The sequence below is a fragment of the Panthera leo genome, chromosome B3, assembly GCF_018350215.1.
Source record: "Panthera leo isolate Ple1 chromosome B3, P.leo_Ple1_pat1.1, whole genome shotgun sequence".
Classification (NCBI taxonomy): domain Eukaryota; kingdom Metazoa; phylum Chordata; class Mammalia; order Carnivora; family Felidae; genus Panthera; species Panthera leo.
The window spans coordinates 104,687,673-104,709,289 of NC_056684.1; the positions used below are offsets into that span (position 1 = coordinate 104,687,673).

The following is a 21,617-nucleotide window of genomic DNA, read 5'->3' on the forward strand; positions in this document are numbered from 1 at the left end:
TGGAAAATTGTATGTCATTTGTCAACACATCACAGAGATTAAAACTTGAAAGGTAGGTAACTTGATGTAGCACACAACCCTCTGTTCTAGTAAAAATAAATTATCTTCAGGGTGCCTGGGTAGCTCAGTCAGTTGAGCGTGTGACTTCAGCTCAGGTCATGATCTCACGGTTCATGGGTTCGAGCCCCACATCAGGCTCTGTGCTGATAGCTCAGAGCCTGGAGCCTGCTTTGGATTCTGTGTCTCCCTCTCTCTTCACCCCTCTCCCACTCGCGTTCTGTCTCGCAAAAATAAACATTTTTTTTTTAATGTTTTTTTATTTTTTTATTTTTTTTTTATTTATTTTTTTTAACGTTTATTTTTGAAACAGAGAGAGACAGAGCATGAACGGGGGAGGGTCAGAGAGAGAGGGAGACACAGAATCTGAAACAGGCTCCAGGCTCTGAGCAGTCAGCACAGAGCCCGACGCGGGGTCGAACTCACGGACCGCGAGATCGTGACCTGAGCCGAAGTCGGACGCTTAACCGACTGAGCCACCCAGGCGCCCCAAAAAATGTTTTTTTAAAGAATACATTATCTTCCTCTGGGTATAACCCTATGATAGAATTAAAATCCTTCGCCCAAAGGTCTCAAAGACAAGGCGGAAAAACATGCCTTGAAACCACAGGCCTCCAACACACACAGAAATCTAGTAGGTTTCTCTGTTTAAATACGTGTAGTCACTTCAGCTTCCAGAAAAGTAGATGCACCAACATAAAACTAATTGTGATGTTATTAATGTACACTAATCAAACATACATTGTGCACTTCCTGGGTTCTAGAAGAAAAGGTGTGCTTATTCAAAACCCTATCTTAAGCCCAACAATGTAGCTGACAGAGTATTTTTAAACCAAAAAGGTCTTCCATAAGCCTTGACAAGGATCATAATTTAGATCAAAAACCGAAAAAATATATTCTCAAAAAGAAGCTGGAATTGAATTGTGTAGAAGAAAAGCACTAAAACTCCAGGACATCTTAGGCAAGTCAAGAAAATTCTCACATATTTCAACGCAACTGCCATCATCTACTAAATTTAGAAAATTATTGCAGTTTCACAAGTATGGATTACTCACAAATATATTTTTTTCCCTCTGATTTAATGAGCCCTGCCGGGTAAAGCTGTCATCTCTAACGCAGGTTAATTTGGGGAAACCTGATTTTTCCAGATGGCGTCAAGGAGAGCAGACAGCTAATATGAGATTAATCTCAAAGTCATACGGTTTTTATCTCAATGTGGAGTGCAAGAGCTATCAGCCTCTGAGCTTGCTTTGATCCATTTCTTAAACCAGCCTTCTACTATGGAGTTCTCCACACTACTCCTAAAACGTCATGTTTCTCTGCCAGAAAACTGCCAGTGTTACCCTGAAAGTCTGTGAGGGAGTCTGCTGCAAACCTGGATGAACCACCTTCCCTGCTATACAGCAGACAAAATATTAAATAACACCACATCCTATGTCTTTACTGCATCAAACCCACAGATAATTTAGTTCCCAAAAGCTTACCTGTCTTCTAGATTAGAAACTCAGCATTACAAATCTCTGGATATTCTGCACTTCCAACCAAAAGCTGTTTGCCTGCCAAAACGCTGATTAATTAAATGACCTCTCATCATATTTCCAGTCTTCTTGTTTGTGGATGTACAGCTGTGCTCCGAGCATCTTTTTCACGCTCAAAGCCAGTGTCTTGGAAAGTATAATTTGGCATGAATTTCTCAGTCTTAACAGGTAAAGAGACTACCCATCTCCAAATAGTACAGCATCCTATGAACATCCCAGAGATGGTCATAAAGAAGAAAAACCCAGCACTAACAACCAGAGCAGTGCTGTGAAAATACAACCCACATTAAAACTTCTACCTAAGAAAATCTGGTGGGGAAACTTGGATTTTCCTTATAAACAAATATCCTCAATCCAGCTGGCAGATTTTAAATCATCTAAAGCACTCTTTCAAAATGTGGACACCAGATCGTATCCTACACCAACTGAATCAGAATCACAGGGAGGAATCAGGCATGAGGATTTTTTCAAAGTTCCCCCAAGTGATCCTAATGTTCATCTACAGTTAAGAACGATTGATCTAGACCAGGGGCCAGCAAGCTTTTTCAGTAAAGGGCCATATCATAAATGTTTTATACTTTGTGGGCATTCAGTCTCTGTCACAACTACTCAACCCTGCTAATCTGGCACAAAAGTAGCCACAGACAATATGTAAATGAACAAGTGTAGCTGGGTCCCAATACAGCTTTATTTAGGAATACTGAAATTTGAATTTTATTTAACTTTTACATGTCACAAAATATTATTCTCATTTTAATTTTTTTTCAATCATTTCAAAATGTAAAGATCATTCTTAACTTGCAGGTCATACAAAAATAGATGGCAGGTCAGATTTGGCCAGGCCATAGTTTACTGACCCCTGATCTACACTGCATACGGAATACATTCTCCTTAATCTTCAAAACAACATTTGCTCAGTGACTCAATCAGTCACAGAAAAGATTCTCTTCAATGTATGGGTACCTTCAGATTCAAGTTGTTCCAGGCCAAATGAGGCAGCTGTATTAACACGGCTAATGGATGGAACAATGGTTCTTGTCTCAAAGGGTGCCTCAGAATCAGAAAGTGCTGGGAAAATGCTGGGTGCTTCCTCCAATATTCCAGGCGGAGTCACTGGAGAGCCCATAACTGGTGTGAACAATTCCTCATTTGGCCCTGTGATGGTGTCCATTAGATCTGTCAAACACAAGAGATAGGACTTGACCCAAAGATGATCATTAGGGGAAATGTATACATGTATTTTTTTTCTTTTTAAGTAACAAATGATTAATGAAACCAGTATCTTATATACAGTAAGTTTGGCACTTAGGCCAGCTCCCTCTTCCCATAGTGCATCAATCCAGCTATGCAAGGCAGACACTTTACCTTCCAGGAAAATGTATTGTCTCAAATCAGAACTTTCTTTTTAAATTTTAATACCCCACTCATTCCATTGACAATACTATGGATTTTGCAGAATTTTAGATAGAACGATGGAAAAGATAGAAAATTTAACAAAAAATTATTAAGGGTGCCCGGGTGGCTCAGTCAGTTAAATATCCAACTCTTGGTTTTGGCTCAAGTCATGATCTCACAGTTGATGAGTTCAAGCCCTGCATGGGGCTCTGTGCAGACAGTGCAGAGCCTGCTTGGGATTCTGTCTTCTGTCTCCACCCCTTCTTCGCTCACACTCTCTCTCTCTCAAAAATAAATAAATAAACATTAATAAAATATGTTTTAAAAATTATTAAAATATATGCCAAGAACTACTTTTTCATTTTAATTTTTTTTAACGATTATTTACCTTTGAGACAGAGAGAGACAGAGCATGAATGGGGGAGGAGCAGAGACAGAGAGGGAGACACAGAATCCGAAGTAGGCTCCAGTCTCTGAGCTGTCAGCACAGAGCCCGACGCGGGGCTCAAACCCACAGACCGCGAGACTGGGAGACCACGACCCGAGCCGAGGTCGGACGCCCAACCGACTGAGCCACTCAGGCGCCCCATGCCAAGAACTACTTTTAAAAATTAAGCCAAAGAGTAAGAGTATGTGTCTAGAATATGCTCAATTTCAAAGCAGCCAGATTTAGCTCCAGGTTTTCCCCTATATAAAAAACCCTTACATTTCTTGAATAGTATTATTTTGCACGTCTGGTAGATCATCAGGATCTCTAAGGTAGTTTTTTAAAAATCGATGTTCATGCTTTCCACATATCTTAACTTACTGAATCAGAATCTCCTTGGTGGTGAAGACCGAAAACTATTTTTTTTTAACTCCCAGGATATGGATTCACAGGCTCTCACATCCATGGCTGTTAAGAGTATACATTGGTGCAACCACTTTGGAAAACAATTAGGCATTGCCCCCTAAAGTCAAACATTCATACCTAGAGCCCAGCGATTCAGTTCCTTGCTAATATAACCAAGAGAAACTCTGTACATGTACAATGGAGAATATGCAAGAGAATATGCATATGGCAGCAATCAGTGTTCACAATAGCCAAACCTGGAAATGACCCAAATGCAAATTGCTAGAAGAGACTGGATAAAGATTAGATGCATAAATTGCGATCTATTTTCATAATGAAACATAAACAGTCAAAACAAAAGAACCACATAAGGTAAATTTTAGCCATAGATTATTAAGTAAAACGAGTAAGTCCCAAAAAGGTTATCTCCAGCACAATGTTGTTTTTATAAAGTTAAAAACTACTGAAATGTTTAAATGCATAATTTTATGCATTTAATAAAACTAAACTAAAAGGAATTCAAGGAAATGAGGAACACAAGATTCAGGATGACAGTTACCAGTCAGAGGAGGAAGTTGAGATATAGGATTACATGTAGGTTACTAACCAGGCCCCAGGCCCTACAGGTTTTTTGGAGAGACAGGATTAGGAGACATTTATTACATTATTTAAAAAAAAAAAAAAACTCAGCTAATAAATTAAGCCTATTTACTTAGACCAACAAATAATGAGACAGAGACATGAGGTCCAAAAATAATTAAATAATAGTTTTTGTAATCCCCAGGCAATTCCCATAATCACCAAGATTTGAAAACTTTGCTGTCCTTAAGATATCAGAGCATTTGAGGGCCTCCTTTATAGAAAGCGCTTTGTATACATTATTTCAAAACCTTAAAATAACCTATAAGATAGGTAGGCATGGTGCCTGAACGGCTCAGTTGAGTGACTGACTCTTGATTTCAGCTCAGGTCATGGTCTCCGTGCTGAGCATGGAAACTGCTTGGGATTCTCTCTTTCCGTCTCTCTCTGCCTCTCCCCCACTCGCACACATGCACTCTCTCTCTCCCTCTCAAAACAGAAAAATTAGCTTCAAAAATAAATTAAATTAAATTAACATAAAAGATAGGCAGGGGCATCTTTTGGGTGGCTCAGCTGGTTAAGCATTCGACTTCAGCTCAAGTCATGATCTCACAGTCCATGAGTTCAAGCCCTGCATCAGGCTCTGTGCTGACAGCTCAGAGCCTGGAGCCTGCTTTGGATTCTGTGTCTCCCTCTCTCACTCTTCCCCTCCCCTGCTCATGCTCTGTCTCTCTCTCTCTCAAAAACAAATAAACATTAATTTTTTTTTTTTTAAATATAGGTAGACATTTTTTAAAGATGCACAAACCAGGCTTAGAGACATTAAGAAACCGGCTTGAGGCCACAATACTGGTGAGGGCCAAAGCTGGGATTCAAACCCTGGTCCTCATTGTTTTCACTCCACCCCCTGGCTCCTAGCAGCCAGACCTGTCAAACAAGGAGAGAGTTCTCAGGAAGCCTGGCCTTCACAGGCCCCAGTGATGAGCCACCAGGAGACTTTGCTTTGGGAACTAACCCCTCATCCTTTTAGGCTTTGCCACATCTCCCCAGACAACAGAGCGTTCACCTGCATTTTCTGTTCATTCTCTAGGTTAGTGGAGGCAGATGGGGGTACATCTGCCTCACTCATTCTATTCCTTATTAACTCAGAAAAGATCCACCCCCAAAATTCTCCCTCCCTTACAAACCTTCCAGAGCAGAAGTAACTTCAAAAGACAGAGGCGTGGCCGCAGTGGAAAGTGTCGTGGCCAGAGGCTCCCATCTCCTCGACAGCTGAGTAACGGCAGGAACACCAGATGTGGTGGGGGGGGGCTCTTCTCCTTCCTCAGTCTTACCATTTTCTCTGGTAACCTCAAGGGTAGAAACCTGCTGCTCTTGTGTCACCAGTGATAAAGTGGCTTCTGTTTCTTGAACAACTGTTGTCATCTCTTGAGTGAGGATGTCTTAAAAGGGGGAGATACAACATTTTAAAATAGACAAATTCCCTGCCTTAAAAAGTCACTCTATAATTAATAAACTGAAAAAAAAGAAAAGAAAATATCTATTTCAGGGTATGGGAAAGCAAATGGATCGCTCAGATACAAAATGCCAGTAAATAAATGTTTTCAGTGTTGCTGCTTTCAGGAGCGATGAATCAATCTGAGACAGAGATAAATACAGTAACATAAAAAACATAAAATAAAATATAAAACAAAATTGGAAGGTCAACAGCTGAGCTCCCTTTTATGAATATCAACATAACCAGTCTGTGAAGAAACAAATTATACAGAACTAAGTTATATTCAAAAATTCTCGGGGCGCCTGGGTGGCTCAGTCGGTTGAGCGTCCGACTTTGGCTCAGGTCATGATCTCGCGGTTCGTGAGTTCGAGCCCCGCATCGGGCTCTGTGCTGCCAGCTCAGAGCCTGGAGCCTGCTTCGGACTCTGTGTCTCCCTGTCTCTCTGCCCCTCCCCTGCTCACACACTGTCTCTCTCTCAAAAATAAATAAAGATTGGGGCACCTGGGTGGCTCAGTCGGTTAAGCGGCCGACTTCGGCTCAGGTCATGATCTCAAGGTCCGTGAGTTCGAGCCCCGCGTCGGGCTCTGTGCTGACAGCTCAGAGCCTGGAGCCTGTTTCAGATTCTGTGTCTCCCTCTCTCTGACCCTCCCCCGTTCATGCTCTGTCTCTCTCTGTCTCAAAAATGAATAAATGTTAAAAAAAAAAAATTTTTTTAAACATTAAAAATAAATAAATAAATAAATAAAGATTAAAAATAATTAAAAAAATTCTCAGAAGCATTTATATCTATTAATTTTCACATTTGCACTTCTGAAGGGGAAAAAGAAGTTAGCATTTTGAATAAAGGAATAATAATTACAGTAACTCATGTTTACTGGGTTTCTATTATATGCTACATACATGCACTGTTAAGTATATTATATTGTAAGCATTATCTTATTTTATCTTCTAAAATGTACTAAAGGGAGATAGGTACTAATACCATTCCATGGAAGCCATACATCATAGCAGTTAAGAATGCAGGCTTTAGAGTCAATTTGCCTGGGTCTGAATTCTGGCTCAGCCTCTACTAGCTGTGTGACCTTGAACAAATTCCTTAGCATCTCTGGGCCTTGAGTTTCCTCAACTGTAAATTGGAAATAACAGCAGTATCTATCGCATAGAGTTGTTACCAAGATTAAATTAGATAACACGTGTAAAACTTAGCACATACTCCAATATATCAGCTATTATTACCCACTTTACAATTTAGGTTGAGAGAAGCCTACATAGTTAGTGCTCTTAACCACTGTGCTAACTATGCCTGTCACATTAGGTAGAAAGTGAGTTAAGTGACAAAGGAGCATATTCAATAATCAAAATAAGAACCATATAATCATCAAATTCATTTTACATTTTAGGCTGTATTAATACAAGCTATGCAATTCTAATACATAAGTATCAGAGATTCAATTATGCAATGAATAATCTGGAACTATATGACTTAATGCTCCAGGAATATCTTAAACTGTTATGGAAAACTGAAGTAAACTTCTTATTCAGTCACATCTAATATCTTCATGGTAATGGAGACCCAACTCTCTCAATGGAATTTAACAACCAACTTACAAAACATTTTCTGGAAGCTTCTACGAAAACGTACAGTATACTAAGTCTTCCGGTCCTTAAAAACTGAACTGGACACGTAAAATTCAATCTTACCATTTTAATTCAATCTCAACACTTTATAAAACATATTACTAATTTGAAATTTCCATTAACGGAGCTACTGAGCTGATATAACAAGATGAACATATTCCAAAACAATTTGGAATGAGCATATGTATGTATACTAAGTCTATCCTTCCTCATGCTGTTATCTGACCAACTACACATAATAAAAGAAAAACATTATCCGTCAGCAACAAATGTAAGGCTCATCAGCTCATAACAGTCACAGATATAAAGGCCAAGAGGAAGTAGTACAGTATTAAGCCAACAGAGAGAATTCATCAGTATTGGGGTTTTTTCTTATTTCTAGAGGAATTTCTTTTTGGGAAAACAAAATCAAAGAACTCAGGTGGTTAATGCTGTTAAGATAAATATTACCGAAAGCTTTTGGTAAGAAATTATCAGGAGTGTGAGTATTTTTTACACCTATATGTAAATAATATCCTATATTGTTTATTATACCATTTAAACATATAGCTAGTTCTTTAACATTTTCCTGAATAGTTATACATTTTCATAACGACATGTGTGAAAACTATCAGTCTATTTCAGGGTTTCTCAGCACTACAGACACTCTGGATCAGAAAAGTCTTTGTGGTTGGGGGGCTATCCTACGTGCTGTAGGATGTTCACAAGCCTCTTTGGCCCACTGGATATCCTGGCACCTATCTGTTATGACAACCAAAAATGTCCCCAAAATTGCCAAATGATAGGGGTGGGGACAAATTGTTTCCTGTTGAATGGCCTACATGCAGAGGTTGTATTTGGGTGTAATTTCTACATAAAATACATTTTGTATTTGTTTACTTCTGCTTTTCGTCAAAACTTAGAGAACTTCTAAACTCTCACTCAAAAAAAAAAAAGAAAAACATAAAATGAGACCTAGAAGTAATACAACGCTATATGTCATTTGTACCAATTTTAAAAAATAAGAAATTCAAATCAAAACCTTCCCAAAGTTTATTTTTGTTCTTTCTTTCTTTCTTTTACCTTTCAATGTATGTCCCAATAGTTGATGCGCCTCAGATTCATATTCCGAGATGGAGACAGTGGTCTCTATGAAAAACATAGCATCATTCTCCTTAGTGGATTCCATGAAGTCTGCAGTATCTTGGAAGAGGGTTACAACAGAGACTTTCATATCTTCCATCAAACTCGTGGGAGTAAAGGAACTTTGATCCGTGAAGGCAGACGATCGCTCCTCCCCGGGTGCCATTAGCAGGGCTGTCCCCATGTGGGTTTCCCCTTCTGGCAGCCCCAGAGCCACATCTGCAACCTCTGTCAAAGGTTCACCCTCTTCCATACCTTCCATAGCATCGTTATCTGTTACTCGGGCTGTCTGAGACGTTGCCATTCCCACCTGGGTCTCCATATTGTCTCTAAGCTTTGGGATCTTTATCTGGCTTACACTCTCTAATTTAGTGTCATCCCACTCATCACTTATGACAGAGGCAGCTGGAACAGCAGTGCTGACACTCACTGTGACTCCTGGGGCTCCCAGCGGCCTGTCAGTTTCTGGCTCAACACTCAGGGTGTACTCAGAGGTTGTGAGCCAGTGCTTGGTGGCGGTAGTCTGGGTATGATCAGCTGTCATCTGCAAAGGCTTCTCCCTATCAGGCATGGGGCTTCCAGGCGCCATGCCTGCTGCGGGCTCAGCACCAGGGGAAAAACTTGCCCTATGTTCTGCATCGGCTTCAAACTTCTCTGTCCTTGGACTGGTGGTCAGCATTTCTTTAGTATTCACATCGGAGGAAGGGAAATGTCCCAGACTAACTCTTTCCTGACTTTCAGTTGCAAACAACTGATGATCCACATGCTTCAGAAAACCCAGTGTTGCTTCTGTGGTCCCTTCCGCAATGGGCTGAATGAGGGTACTACTGAAGAGTTCCTCCTTCTCATCCATATTCAGAGGTGCGGTTGCAGCGGTAGGGTTGGTTAGCATGGCCTTGGAGAGTCGGCTTTCAGGAGACACCCTCTCTGGCTGGCTGGACCCAAACACTTCCTCCTCCACAGGGATCACTGTCTCAGTAGCAGTGTAAATGTCAGGACTATTAGGCTGCATAAGCCCAGTTCCTACTGGATGAGCTTCTTTGTTAATAGGAAATACTTTATTTAAAGATGTTGCTGATGGCCCCGCTAACACTATCATTGGATCTTCAGAGACTACCAACTGGGGAGTGCACTTTGAAGTAACAGAGTCATTTTCTGGGTCATCTGTGTTCATCCTCTCTGGCTGCCCTGTTTCTGCAAGACCATGTGCTATCTCCCTTCTTCCCATTTTGGGGAAGGCCACGCATTGTGTGGCAACGTTGAGAAGTAGAAGGCCACAGAATGCCAGACAAATGTGCAATACAATTGGTCTGCTCATAGTGGAAGAGAAATGTGCACATAAATTGGCAGAGTTGACAATTCCAGTAATTGAGTCCTGCAGAAAAATAAAGCATATCAAACTGTCATGTAAATGTATTTTGTAAATAAGCCCCTTTAAGTAAAGTCAGAAGTTAAAATCATCTCCTTGGCGTGGTGCTCAGAGATGGTATGGAAGAGATGGCTGTTCTAGTTCTTTGTACCTTTGAGAACTGGATAACCCAGTTCATTTTTCCCTGCTGAATTTTGCAGCTGATTTAACTTGAAGCTCTCTAGAAAAGGCACACAGAGTTCAAGGACTAAGTTCATTGTTTCTTTAATGCCTATTTGAAAAAAAATTACCCTTGAAGTCACATTTGCAATATTCTCCCCAAATTCCTCTATTAATCACATAAGCAAATGACTACCAAAATGGCAATATGTCCAAGATACAGAAAGTAAACCTTACATTTATTTACATTACATTCAGAGATCTTTCAACTATGGTTTAAAACTTATAAGACATCATCATAAAACACTGAATACCAGTTCCATGCAAGAGTTTTTTAAAGTAGGGGCGCCTGGGTGGCTCAGTCGGTTAAGCGTCTGACTACGGCTCAGGTCATGATCCCACAGTTTGTGGGTTCGAGCCCCTCATCAGGCTCTCTGCTGTCAGCACAGAGCCCACTTCAGATCCTCTGCCCCTCCCCTGCTTGTTCTCTCTCTCAAAATAAATAAATAAACTTTTAAAAAGAGGTTTTTTAAGTATGTAAATGATTTTCATTTAAAATTCCTCTTTAAAACACTTAAATGATTTCTTTTCTCTGTAACAACCATAAAAATTAAAGGCAAACCCTTGATGTTTCAAAAACTAAGGAGTAGACATGGTAAAAGAGTTAATGTAAATTGGTGTTTTTAAGAAAAAAAACTTTTTAAGAAAATGAAATACATTTTAAATTAGCAACATTTCCTGAATACACATTATCGTTAGATTAAGATTTGTTGCATTTTTTTAAAAACTACTCACACTCTCATTAAAACTAAAACTATAGCAAAACTACTAATCCCCCCCCCCAAAATTTATGAGTTTCGGGGTTTTTTTTTTATCTACTTTGCTGTTTGGGCTCTTTCTTTTTCCATCATCAGAAATCTCTCAGATGCTGTAGATGTTCTAGGAAATTAAACCTAAGAATGAAAATTCTAGAATAAAAACGTAATCTTTATAAAAGTTGAATTTTTTTCTTTCTTTCATGTGTAATCATTAAAGTATTTGGGTTAAGCACATAATGTGCACATATAAAGTATAAAAAGTAAGTTTTCATTGGTCCGTCTCCCCTTAAGAAGCTCAAAGCTTCCCTGTTTAGTCTGTAGGTCTTTCTGAGACCAAGAAAAGGTCAAGTCCTTACAGCATGATCTAGACAGGTGAAGAGAAAACAGAAGGCTGAATTTTTCTACATGAAGAAAGAGGAATCCCCAGATTCGGAGCTGAGGCTTCCTGACAAACCACCAGCACCACATGAATGAGTCACCTTTGAAGTCATCTTCCCAGCCCCACTCAAGCCTTCAGACAATTGTAGCATCTTGACCATAACTGCTTAAGAGACCTTGAGCCAGAACCAGCCAGCTAAGCTACTCCCAAATTCCTAATGCACAGAAGTGGGATGAAATTATAACCATTGATTGCCACCACGTTAGGGACAATTTGTCACACAGAAATCTTGAATCCACAGTACTTTGGGAGACTACAGGAATGAGAAGATGTCATGAGGTGCCATGTGCAGAAAAGGACCAGCACATATCAAGGATCATAAATTTAGCAACAGAAGAAAACTGAAGCCAGAGGTGACTAGGAGAAATAGAAGTCACTACACCCCCTCAAGAATCTTCAGAGATAGTGAGAGGGATGGTAAGTTTCCCTCTATGTGGGATGAGAGTCTGCAACAATTTTATTAAAATATTAAATGACATACAGGGAGCTAGCATCATTTTAAAAGGAGAGAATATGGGAAAGATACTTGAAAAAGGGGGACTAGCATGTGCCAAGACATGTCAACATTCTGAACATCAGTTATCATCATACTTTAGATGACCCCTAAAGAATCCCACTTCGTAGCCAGGTAACACATTTAGTAATAGTATCTGGCTTGCTGCCTCCCTTAAGACAAAAATATAGGGGGCGCCTGGGTGGTTCAGTTGGTTGAGTGTCCAACTTCAGCTCAGGTCATGATCTCACAGTTTGTGAGTTCAAGCCCTTCATCGGGCTCTGTGCTGACAGCTCGGAGCCTGAAGCCTGCTTTGGATTCTGTGTCTCCTTCTCTCTCTGCCCATCTCCCGCTTGTGCTGTTTCTCAAAAAATAAATAAATGTAAAAAATAAAATTAAAAAAAAAGACAAAAATATAGAAGCACTGTAAACAAGAATGTTCACCATTGATGAAACTACGTCTTTGTACAACTTGAACTATGAAACATATGTAAAAGCTAAAGAACACTCCGATCTATTCAAAGAGCTGCCCTTTTCTGAACAAATATTTTTCCCATTCAATGAAATCTTACTAAACATCCCAGACAATGTAGGGTGTGGCCTAAAAACTTGGTCTACATGATCCCATGCTTCTGGATAAAAACCTGAAAAAAACAGGCCATCATGAATGAAAGTATTATTTAGAGGGATATGGACTAGAAGGAGAAAAACAATTCCTGAATCCTAGCTTTCTTGCTACTAGAACTTGCTATGGGATATTGTGCAAATGGCCTCAGTTTTTCCTTTGATAAAATGAAGAGTTAAACAAAATAATCTTATAAATCCCTTCTACTTCCATGAATCCATTTTTATATTTTATCTATAGGGCATAGAATTAAAATGCAAATGTTTTCATGTTCCAACAACTGTCCCATCAAGTAGGCAAGGCACTCTAATGACTGGATAGATGTTTCACATTTTATTTATATGTTCTAGAGTCATGCAGACTGAGAGGAGAATTTTATAAACAAATCAGATTTGGGGAGTCAAACCATAGAGATTTAACATAGCCTCAATTGCCTTTCCCAAACAGAATATTCCTTTAAGGTTTTATTTCCAGCTAGATCTCGAGCTTTAGAATTTGTGCGAAGGGAATTCTGCCATTGCTCTCAAAGACTTTCCTTCTGTAATTAAGTGTCAGACACCTGCTTTCTAAATCCAACTAGAGAAAAAATGGGGGTGAACTGCAAGCCTATTCTATGTCTGTGTATTGCAGCCATATGTTCCTTCTCCCCACTATTCAAAGCGATGCCCGAACTTTAAAAGAAGCAGAGAAGACAGCCTGTAAGAATGACAGCAGGGAACATGCCTGCAACTCAGATAAATTGGTAAATGACCTTCAAGTTCTAGGCCTTTCTCCATCTTTCAAAGCACAAGTTCAGACAGCCACTCCCATGAGTATGGTGTCCTCCACTGAGAGCTGCATGACGTTAGCGAATAAATAAGAAAAGGCTGACCGTTGTCAACACAATGGCAATATTTCTAAAACTAAATAATCATCTGTGATCATCTATCACAGGCTGTAGGCCTTTTCTTTTTTTCCTCGACATGTACCCCCTCCCTGGCAAAGTGCCTGGCACAGAGGGAATGCTCAGTAAATATTGACTGAACAAACAGAGGAATGTCCAGAGCCTACTTTTCTGGGGAAGGAGAGGGTGGAGAAATTTAATTGCTAATTAGTACTCTGTGTCTTCGTTATCTTAAATGAACTCAATTCAAGAACATTTAACATACAAAAGAATATTTCTCTAACTTTTCTTTCACACCATGGCTGCTCCTTCTTTCTACTATATCCATCCATGCACATTAATTCAGGTAAATAAACTCTAACCAAATTGCTGATAGTGGTATTGGCTTCTAATAATAGCTTGAAAAGCATGCCTTTCAGAGCAAATCAGTAGCACTTTGTCTATCATTTGCTATCGGGGTATCCTCATGGCTCGGCAGTCCGCTGAACAATTTACTGCATTTCTGCCACCAGTGGGCAGATAAGCTGTTCTGTCAACCATTGTCTTTGATCTTAAATAGATACAGTCCAGAACCTGTTTCTTTGTCAAGTCGAGGCACAGTCAAGTTACAAAGACAAATGAAAGACAACATAAGAAGATACAGATTTAGCCGTCTTGCTAGATTTAATAACCAGGATTTTTTTAAATGCTTTTTCAACACCATTTCCAACTGAAATGTCTACTGCTGATTTTGTGTTACCAACATGTAGACACAGAAGGGAACCAGCATGTTAAAACATTCTCATCACTGGCAAAGTTCCTTTTTTCCAAAGGAAATGAGTTCCATGGGTAGTATGTAAGGAACATGAACATTGCCCTAAGAGTACTCAAGATACAGGAGGCCTATAGAGAATGCCAAAAAGCTGGTAACAATCTGCCTGATATTTTCCTTTTCTTGGGATAAACACAAATACCGTAAGTAGCTGGTATAGAGTTTGGGGAAGAAAGCTGCCTCATCTTAGATTTTCACTGTCCCCTGGAAGAAACTTGGATACCACCTCAAACGCACCGTCTTCTTCACCTAAACTTTGGTGTCATCCTGAACTCTTCTCTATAGTCTAGATTTCACAACTTCTGTGGATCCTTCCCCCATAATGTCTCTTGGAATTGGCCTTCTCATCACCTCACTGGACTGTTACTATTTTAATTGCCTTTCAACCGATGATCCTGTTCAAACTCTCTTCTCTCCAATCCATTTTACACAATCCAGATGGCTTATTCTTAACAATAAAAATGACAATAACCAATCAAAAATGGCCACCATTTGGAGGATGCTTACATGCCAGGTGTTGTGAGTGCCTTATGTAAATTACCTTATTTAATCCTAACAACAACCTAATGAGATAGGCTCTATCATTATCTCCATTTTTTATTAGCTGAGAAAGCGACAGGTTTACAGAGGACAATTAACCTGCCTACGTGAGCGTGCTAGTTTCTGAACTTGTGAATTCTGTCAAACTTCATGTTGCCCCCTTTTGCCCAACGCATCCTTTAATGTCACGAAGTTTACAACCGCCAAATTCCGTATCTATAAGACAACCCACACCACTAACTCCCCTACAAACCATCACCAGCTGAGTATATTGCCCTCTTACCTGCCATCCTCATTCCAGGTTCCTAAGTTTTGCTCACAACACTGCACTAGCCAGAACACTCCCTCCTTCCCTACCCAGGTATCTAAACCCTGCCGCCTTCCCCCCACATCCTGTTTACTAACTGCTGTCACAAAAATGCCTGGCCCAATCTCTTCCCATCCTTCTCCCAACTTCTCTGGCACAAATCATCACGTCCGTAAGTCTTGCCACCTCAAATGAGATTCGGTCCTTTGCATGCAAACACTGGTGTTTTAGCTTCCTTTGTCTGCCATATAATTACTAATAATGGTAGGCATGGAGAGGAGGTGTTCAATAAATATTTGCTGCAGTGAAGCGAACGTAAATAACTGTTTAAGAGTGTGAAAAAGAATGCTCAGAGTCTCCATTTTATACTGTAAGATTTTCAATGAAATTGCATGGTCTATCCATGTCTAAATGTGTATTTTGTTCAGACCTGGCCAATTTTGGCTACTTATTCCATGTATCATTTTAATAACAGTAATAATTACCTGCATTCTCACTTCTGCTATATTTTAGGTTTTCAGAGTTAATTTCATTAAAAAAAAAAATAGATCAGCATTTACAAGTGACGAGTCTCAGAGCTTCAGGTTGACTTGCTTCCCAATTATCATCTCATCTTTTAAAAACCTGTTAGCGGGGTGTCTGGGTAGCTCAGTAGGTTAAGCGTCATACTCTTGGTTTTTCAGCTCAAGGTCATGATCTCATGGCTCGTGAGATGGAGCCTCACATCCAGCCCTGCCCACATCCAGCCCTGTGCTGACAACACGGAGCCTGCTTGGGATCCTCTCTCTCTGTCCCTCCCCCACTTGCTCTTGCTCTCTCTCTCTCTAACTCTCTCTCACACACTTTCACAATAAGTAAATAAACTTAAAAAATAAATTAAAAATAAAAATAAAAACCAATTAGTGATTCTTTGATTGATGAGGGGAAAAGGAAAACTCTGTCCCTTGTTTGTGTCTTAATTATCTTTCCATTTTGTACATCCCCTGATCCTCAATAATTAACCTGTCATTGTCCTACCTTTTTAATCCTTAAGGTTCTCTCGCCAATGCTATTTAATTTGTCTAAAGCCAAGCTTATCAAGATTCTGACCCTATTGACCCAGCTGTGGCACATGGCATTACGGTACCCCATTTCTGACTCACTGTGCTACTGATAACTGTCATTGGCCTAATATATTGGCTTTAAGATCATCTGGACCTCATCATCCTTCACTTTAAATTGAGTAGCTGGAATGACAGAGGATCCTTTCAGCAGCATGTTTGGCCACAGTGGAAGAAGGGAGAACAGAATAACTAGAAAGAAAAGCCTGGTTCCCTAGGAGCAAAGCAGCATCAGTGCTGACAGGGAAGAGGATGAGTAAGCTGGGGTCAAGAAGGTTACACTGGCAACTACCAGCAAAGTGCTTTACCATCCCCGCAGACCACAACTAGGTTATACATACCGAGCCCAAGAGCTTTGTTCTCTCCACAATGCAGCACTGCAGACCAATGAAGATGTTAGTGCCTGTGGCCTCTAGTGCATCATCCTATCCCTGGGAAAAGAAGCTGAACTGAAGATTTAAATACTGGCTTCAAGTTCCAGCTCTACCTTGGGCAAATCACTGAAACTCAGCTGCCTTGTTGCAAGATGGAGGTAACAATGCTCATTCTGTTTTCTTCAAAGGGTGGACAAGAGACAAAACATGATAACAGACATGAAAACAGTTTGAAGAAAAAGTTTTAAGTATCATTCAATTTAAGATATATTAGTGTGATATTGACATACGATCCCCTCAAACTACCGAAATGTGAGCAATTTGAAACATCCATAGTGTCTTTTTTCCCTGTAGATATTTCCATGGAGCTTCCTCCTTTGGCTTCTCACGTAGACAAAGTGACCTGGGAATTGCCTGATGGTTGCAGAATCCTATCCTAATCCATCTTGGTCAACAAGCTCTTCTCCATCCATCATACAATTCTCTTCCATGACCCGATTTGACATGGAGAAAGTAAACCCGATTTTACTGGAGAAAGTAATCCCCAGGTAGACATTTCAAGGAATAAACATAACATCTCACATTTCAAGCTGAAACTTGATTCAGATACTTTTCTTACAATCACCCGTAAACACAATATGGGAAAACAGGATTGACCACACATCTTAATTATAGAATGAGTTTTCATTCTACAGAGATTAAACCCAGCTTCCTTATGTAAGGGAAAAAAAATTCAACAAACAAAAAATTCAATTCCATACACAACTTTTCAGGCAAACATCTGCTAAATAAAGAATAAGTATACCTTTGGTTCAAAAGTGGAAATTTTCTATAACAGGTAAGCCTATCTTCCCAATTTGGTTCTATCTGTGCATTAACCCATTTCTGTAATAGCAAATTATGATATTAAAAAGTCTAGCAGGAAACACCAGAATGTAAGATAAGGAGCCTCCTATGAAAACAAAGACAAATCCACGTTTCCCTAATTGGCTCTGTTGCCGTAGCTACCTTAGACTTGGTGAGTCTTGGGAATTTTGTGAATAAACACAATCAATATCAAGTCAGCCGCGTAAGTGCTTGGTTCATTATTATGACAAACCCAACAGCTCTACCTTAGGCATATGTGTAAGTCAGATCACTCTTAAATCACTACTGTGTGTAAAAGCAGCAATGCTGTGCTACTGTGAAATCTAAACCCGGTTGTGAGTTTCTTTCAATAGATGCTACAGAGGGTTTCTGCCGGCAAGTGAGCAGAAATCAGTCAATGACTTTAAATAAGCTTGGCTTCAATAATACTCCTTAGAGTCCAACAGCATCATGTGTGATCAAGGAAATACACTAAAAAGAAGGGGAGGCAGGCAAATTCTCACCACACATGTTGCTTCCTAGAGAAGTCCTTCAGAGCTCTATGGATGGTTTTGTGAACCACTCCTGCTCCCCCTTAAGTTTGGAACTAAAACTTCCAGAGACAGAATGCAGACACTTTAAAGCATCCTGTCTTCTCTCCTCTGCACAGAAATTAGGTGCTAAGATCCCGGCAGGTCCTTGGGCTCGGCTCGGGAAGGCAAAGATTTCTCATCTTTGAGAACTCCAAACTCTTGAGAGTCCTATATTTTGTTCACTCCGGCTACCTTCAGCCCGCTCACCAGCCATGGCTTACATATTTGGAATCTACGCAGGTCGGGCTCTGTCCGTGACCAGGAGGCACATTTGCTATCTAGGCACCTCCAGGCAACACCTCCCAGCCATTCCGTGGTCTCAGGCAGAGCCTGACCTCCTCCGTGTCTAACCCACAAGCCCTCTTTCCAATTAAGCGACCTTTCCAAGCAGCATCCTCCTGCCGTGTCCTGGAGGACCGGTCAGGGTCTGAGCAAGGAGGTTCCGTGACATTTCTGCACTAAACACTCAACTGTTGGTCTTCTGCAAAGTAGCAGAACACATTTCAGTGGCCACCGCAGCCCCCTTTCGCTCCTCGGCTGCTGGACACTGATTGGCATCGGGGACACAGCGATCGATGCTCTCTGAAAGGAGCCGATCAGAGTCTTCAGGAACTTCTCTACCACCGCCGAGAGACTGGGAGGGGAGGGAGAGAAGAAAGAAAAGCCCACACAAAAGCAGCCAGCCCTGCAAGCCCCGCCAGCACAAAGGCCCGCGCGCTGGTGCGGAGCCGGGAGGCTGGGCTGGAGCGAGGAGTGCGGCGAGTCCTCCGAGGCCTGCGCGCCGCGCCCAGCGCGCCCCGAGCTGCCCCCCGCGCACCCCGCGTCGGGGCACAGCGTTCCGGTGGGGGCTCTGGGCGCACGCCTGGAGCGCCCCGGGCTGCCGCGCTCCACGGACCGCAGCGCTCCCGGGGCGACCCCACGCCGCCCCGGGCTCCGGCTCCGTCTCTGCGCGGAGCCCCGTCTGCAGGCGCGGCCGCTCGAGCGGCAGGAGCCGGGCCCGTGCTCACCTGTGCGCCTTCAGCCGAGCAGCGCGCGGAGGAGAGCGGCGGCGCCCGCGCTGGGCATCCCCGGCGCGGCCCCTGCAGCTGCGGCGGCTCCCTCAGCCGTCTGGGACGCCAGGAGGAGGACGCTTCGCTTTGTTGCTTATTCATGAGGCCTCGACGAGGGCTGGGGATTGGGCGGCGGGGAGATGTGCTCGCCCCGCCTCCGCTGGCACCGACACCCTATGCCGACGCCTCACGCCCCTAGGCGCGCACGTCCCGGCCTCGGCTCTCGCGTTCCGAGCCGAGCGGCCGGGCTGCGTCCCGCTCTGGTCCGGGCTCCTGGGACCCCTCCGGAGACCCCCCCCCCCCCCAGTCCTGCTGTCCCTCTTCGAAGCCTGGCCTTTTGTGGCAGCAGCTCCTCGGTGCCTTCGGCCAGGGCACTGTTTTCGCTGGAAGAGCCGAATTTCTCTGGTCCTTGGAGAGGGCAAAGGGTGCACGTCGGAGGCTGCAGGATATTCCTGGTGTGAACTGTGCGGCTTAGGAGTGCCTCTAAGTAGGCTCTTGTAAAGTAGTCCCAAACAAAGTGTTCCCTTCTCAGAGAAGTTAACAACAAGCGCCTACTAAGAAGTATGCTTTATTGAGCCCTTAGTCCTGCCGAGATCAATGCTAGGTGCTTCACTCAGTACCTGCTGCATCCATTCAGTAACCCTGAAAGAAATAATGGTAATCCCCATTTAACAGGGAAGAAAGCCGAGGCTGAAGGTAAGTTGCCAAAGGTCTTGTGGCCACCAGGAATTCATGATCTCTATCCTTGAGTCTGTCAACGACTCAGTTTACTTCCGTTAACCCTCATTAGGGGTAAAAAAGAGAGGTCAGGAATCCAAAGGCCTTTTCTAGAACAACCCCCACAGAACCTGACATTTGCAAAAACACTTTTCACATGCGTTATCTCCTGTATTATTAATTCCCTTCTTTATAATAGTGGTTTTAGTCCTGTTTTGTAGTATTTGTAAACACCTTCAAGACAGAGCAAGATCTTGTTTACCTTTGACCCCACACACCTAACACAATACTCAAATATGCACTGTTATCTTACCCATTCCACCTCTCTTTAGAAGAGATTATCTTTGCATTTGCAGAAGAGTTGTCAACAGTTGTTGAATGTAATGTAATGTAATTGAGTTGAATTGAATTGAATACATAAGATCTGGTTTTTTATGTATATTCAGTGTGATACAATATAATACATTATACTGTGACCAGTCCTTCTACCTGAATTCAATACCCACCAGGTGGATAAGCCATACCCAGCCTGACCAAGTTGTGTTCCAACATTCTGTTTTTATTTCAGTTGTTTGAAATGTGTACCACATCTCATAAAAACGATGTTATATAGTATGGTGAGATTCCCAACTAGACCACAAAATTGGGTCTACTTGACCCAAATGCATATAAAGAATAGTACTAATAAATAACAGCCTGACCAGTCAGGTTGGACCAGAGGACCTAACAGAACAGAAGACAACAGAAGAAAGGGATTCCAGCTCCCCAGGCATCTAGGGCCAGCCTTATACACATACCTGAAATATTCAAACGTTCTTAGACTTCTTCCTGCCTTCTGCTCTGCATCCCTAACATCCTAATGTTCTCCTTTGAGACCAATAATACTCTTAGTCCCAACTACAAAGCTCCACTCCCCAGATCTGCCTTACACTCAAAGTTTTCCCTTCTCTAAAATCACCCTTCTCCCGTAGTAGAATTCTTATTTCCCTTTTCCTCAATATAATCATTCAGCTATACGGTAAAAGTGATCTTATTGGAACTCATTTATACTAGTCCTTTACCCTTTCCCCAATGGTGTATATTGCTTTAAACAACTCTAATTAATGCAATTTGTCTCAACAGCTGCTGTTGGTACATGGCAATGATAATAAGACCCACTCTTCCACCCCAGCACACACACGAATTGTAAATCAGGGAAGGTTGTACTCTAAAAGTCAAATCAATAAATCCACTCATAATGAATGTTATTAGCCTTTTATGAGTAAAGAAAGAAATGGTATGTGTGTGTTAAGAAAATTTGGGAACACCCAAAACTCCAATCAAAGTAATATGAAAGGAAGCTCAGGAATGAAGTTTTGGGGTTCCCCAATTTAGTAAATAAAAATAGAGAATGTCTGCTCAGTTTGGGAACATATTTATACTAAAAATATGATTTGCCTGAAATTCAAGTTTAACTGAGCATTCTGTATTTTATCTGATAAATTTTGCAGTATTAGATGATTACTTGGTCCTGGTTGGTAAAAATCTTTGTGTCAGAAAGGAAGGAATTGATCGCATGTAGCAAACAACTGGGTAACCAACCCCAGGCATGGACAATGTCCATTCACATCCCATCCAGAAAAGAGAGTCTTGGCAATGCAGACTCGAGCATTGTGGTGTCTCTGGTGAGGCTGTCACCAAATTGAGTAGAAATGCTTCACAGTATATTAACGAATTCTCTTTACTCTGATTCCCAAGTACCAATTAACTATCTGACAGCTTGATTTCCATGTATAATGCCCACAAGGCACTGCTGAAATAAATATATGTGAGCTGGATTATGTGTGTTTGTAACA

At 41.5% G+C, this 21,617-nt stretch overlaps 1 protein-coding gene across 3 annotated transcripts in view; it reads right to left on the minus strand.

The window, feature by feature from the left end:
• The window catches only part of ARMH4 (armadillo like helical domain containing 4), a 126,484-nt gene extending 107,360 nt beyond the window's left edge, over nt 1-19,124 (minus strand). Inside the window, exons 1-4 of one of the 3 annotated variants that reach the window (XM_042943347.1) lie at nt 19,024-19,124; nt 8,600-10,034; nt 5,589-5,843; nt 2,559-2,771 (exon numbers count right to left, since the gene is read on the minus strand). In XM_042943347.1, coding sequence (XP_042799281.1) covers nt 2,559-2,771; nt 5,589-5,843; nt 8,600-9,977 — 1,846 coding nt within the window. In that variant the 5' untranslated portion in view covers nt 9,978-10,034; nt 19,024-19,124. Of the gene's footprint in view, nt 1-2,373; nt 2,772-5,588; nt 5,844-8,599; nt 10,035-16,544; nt 16,619-19,023 lie in introns of those variants that run through there. The other 2 variants (XM_042943348.1, XM_042943349.1) reach the window with 2 other exon arrangements.
• Between the last annotated feature and the right edge of the window lie 2,493 nt (nt 19,125-21,617).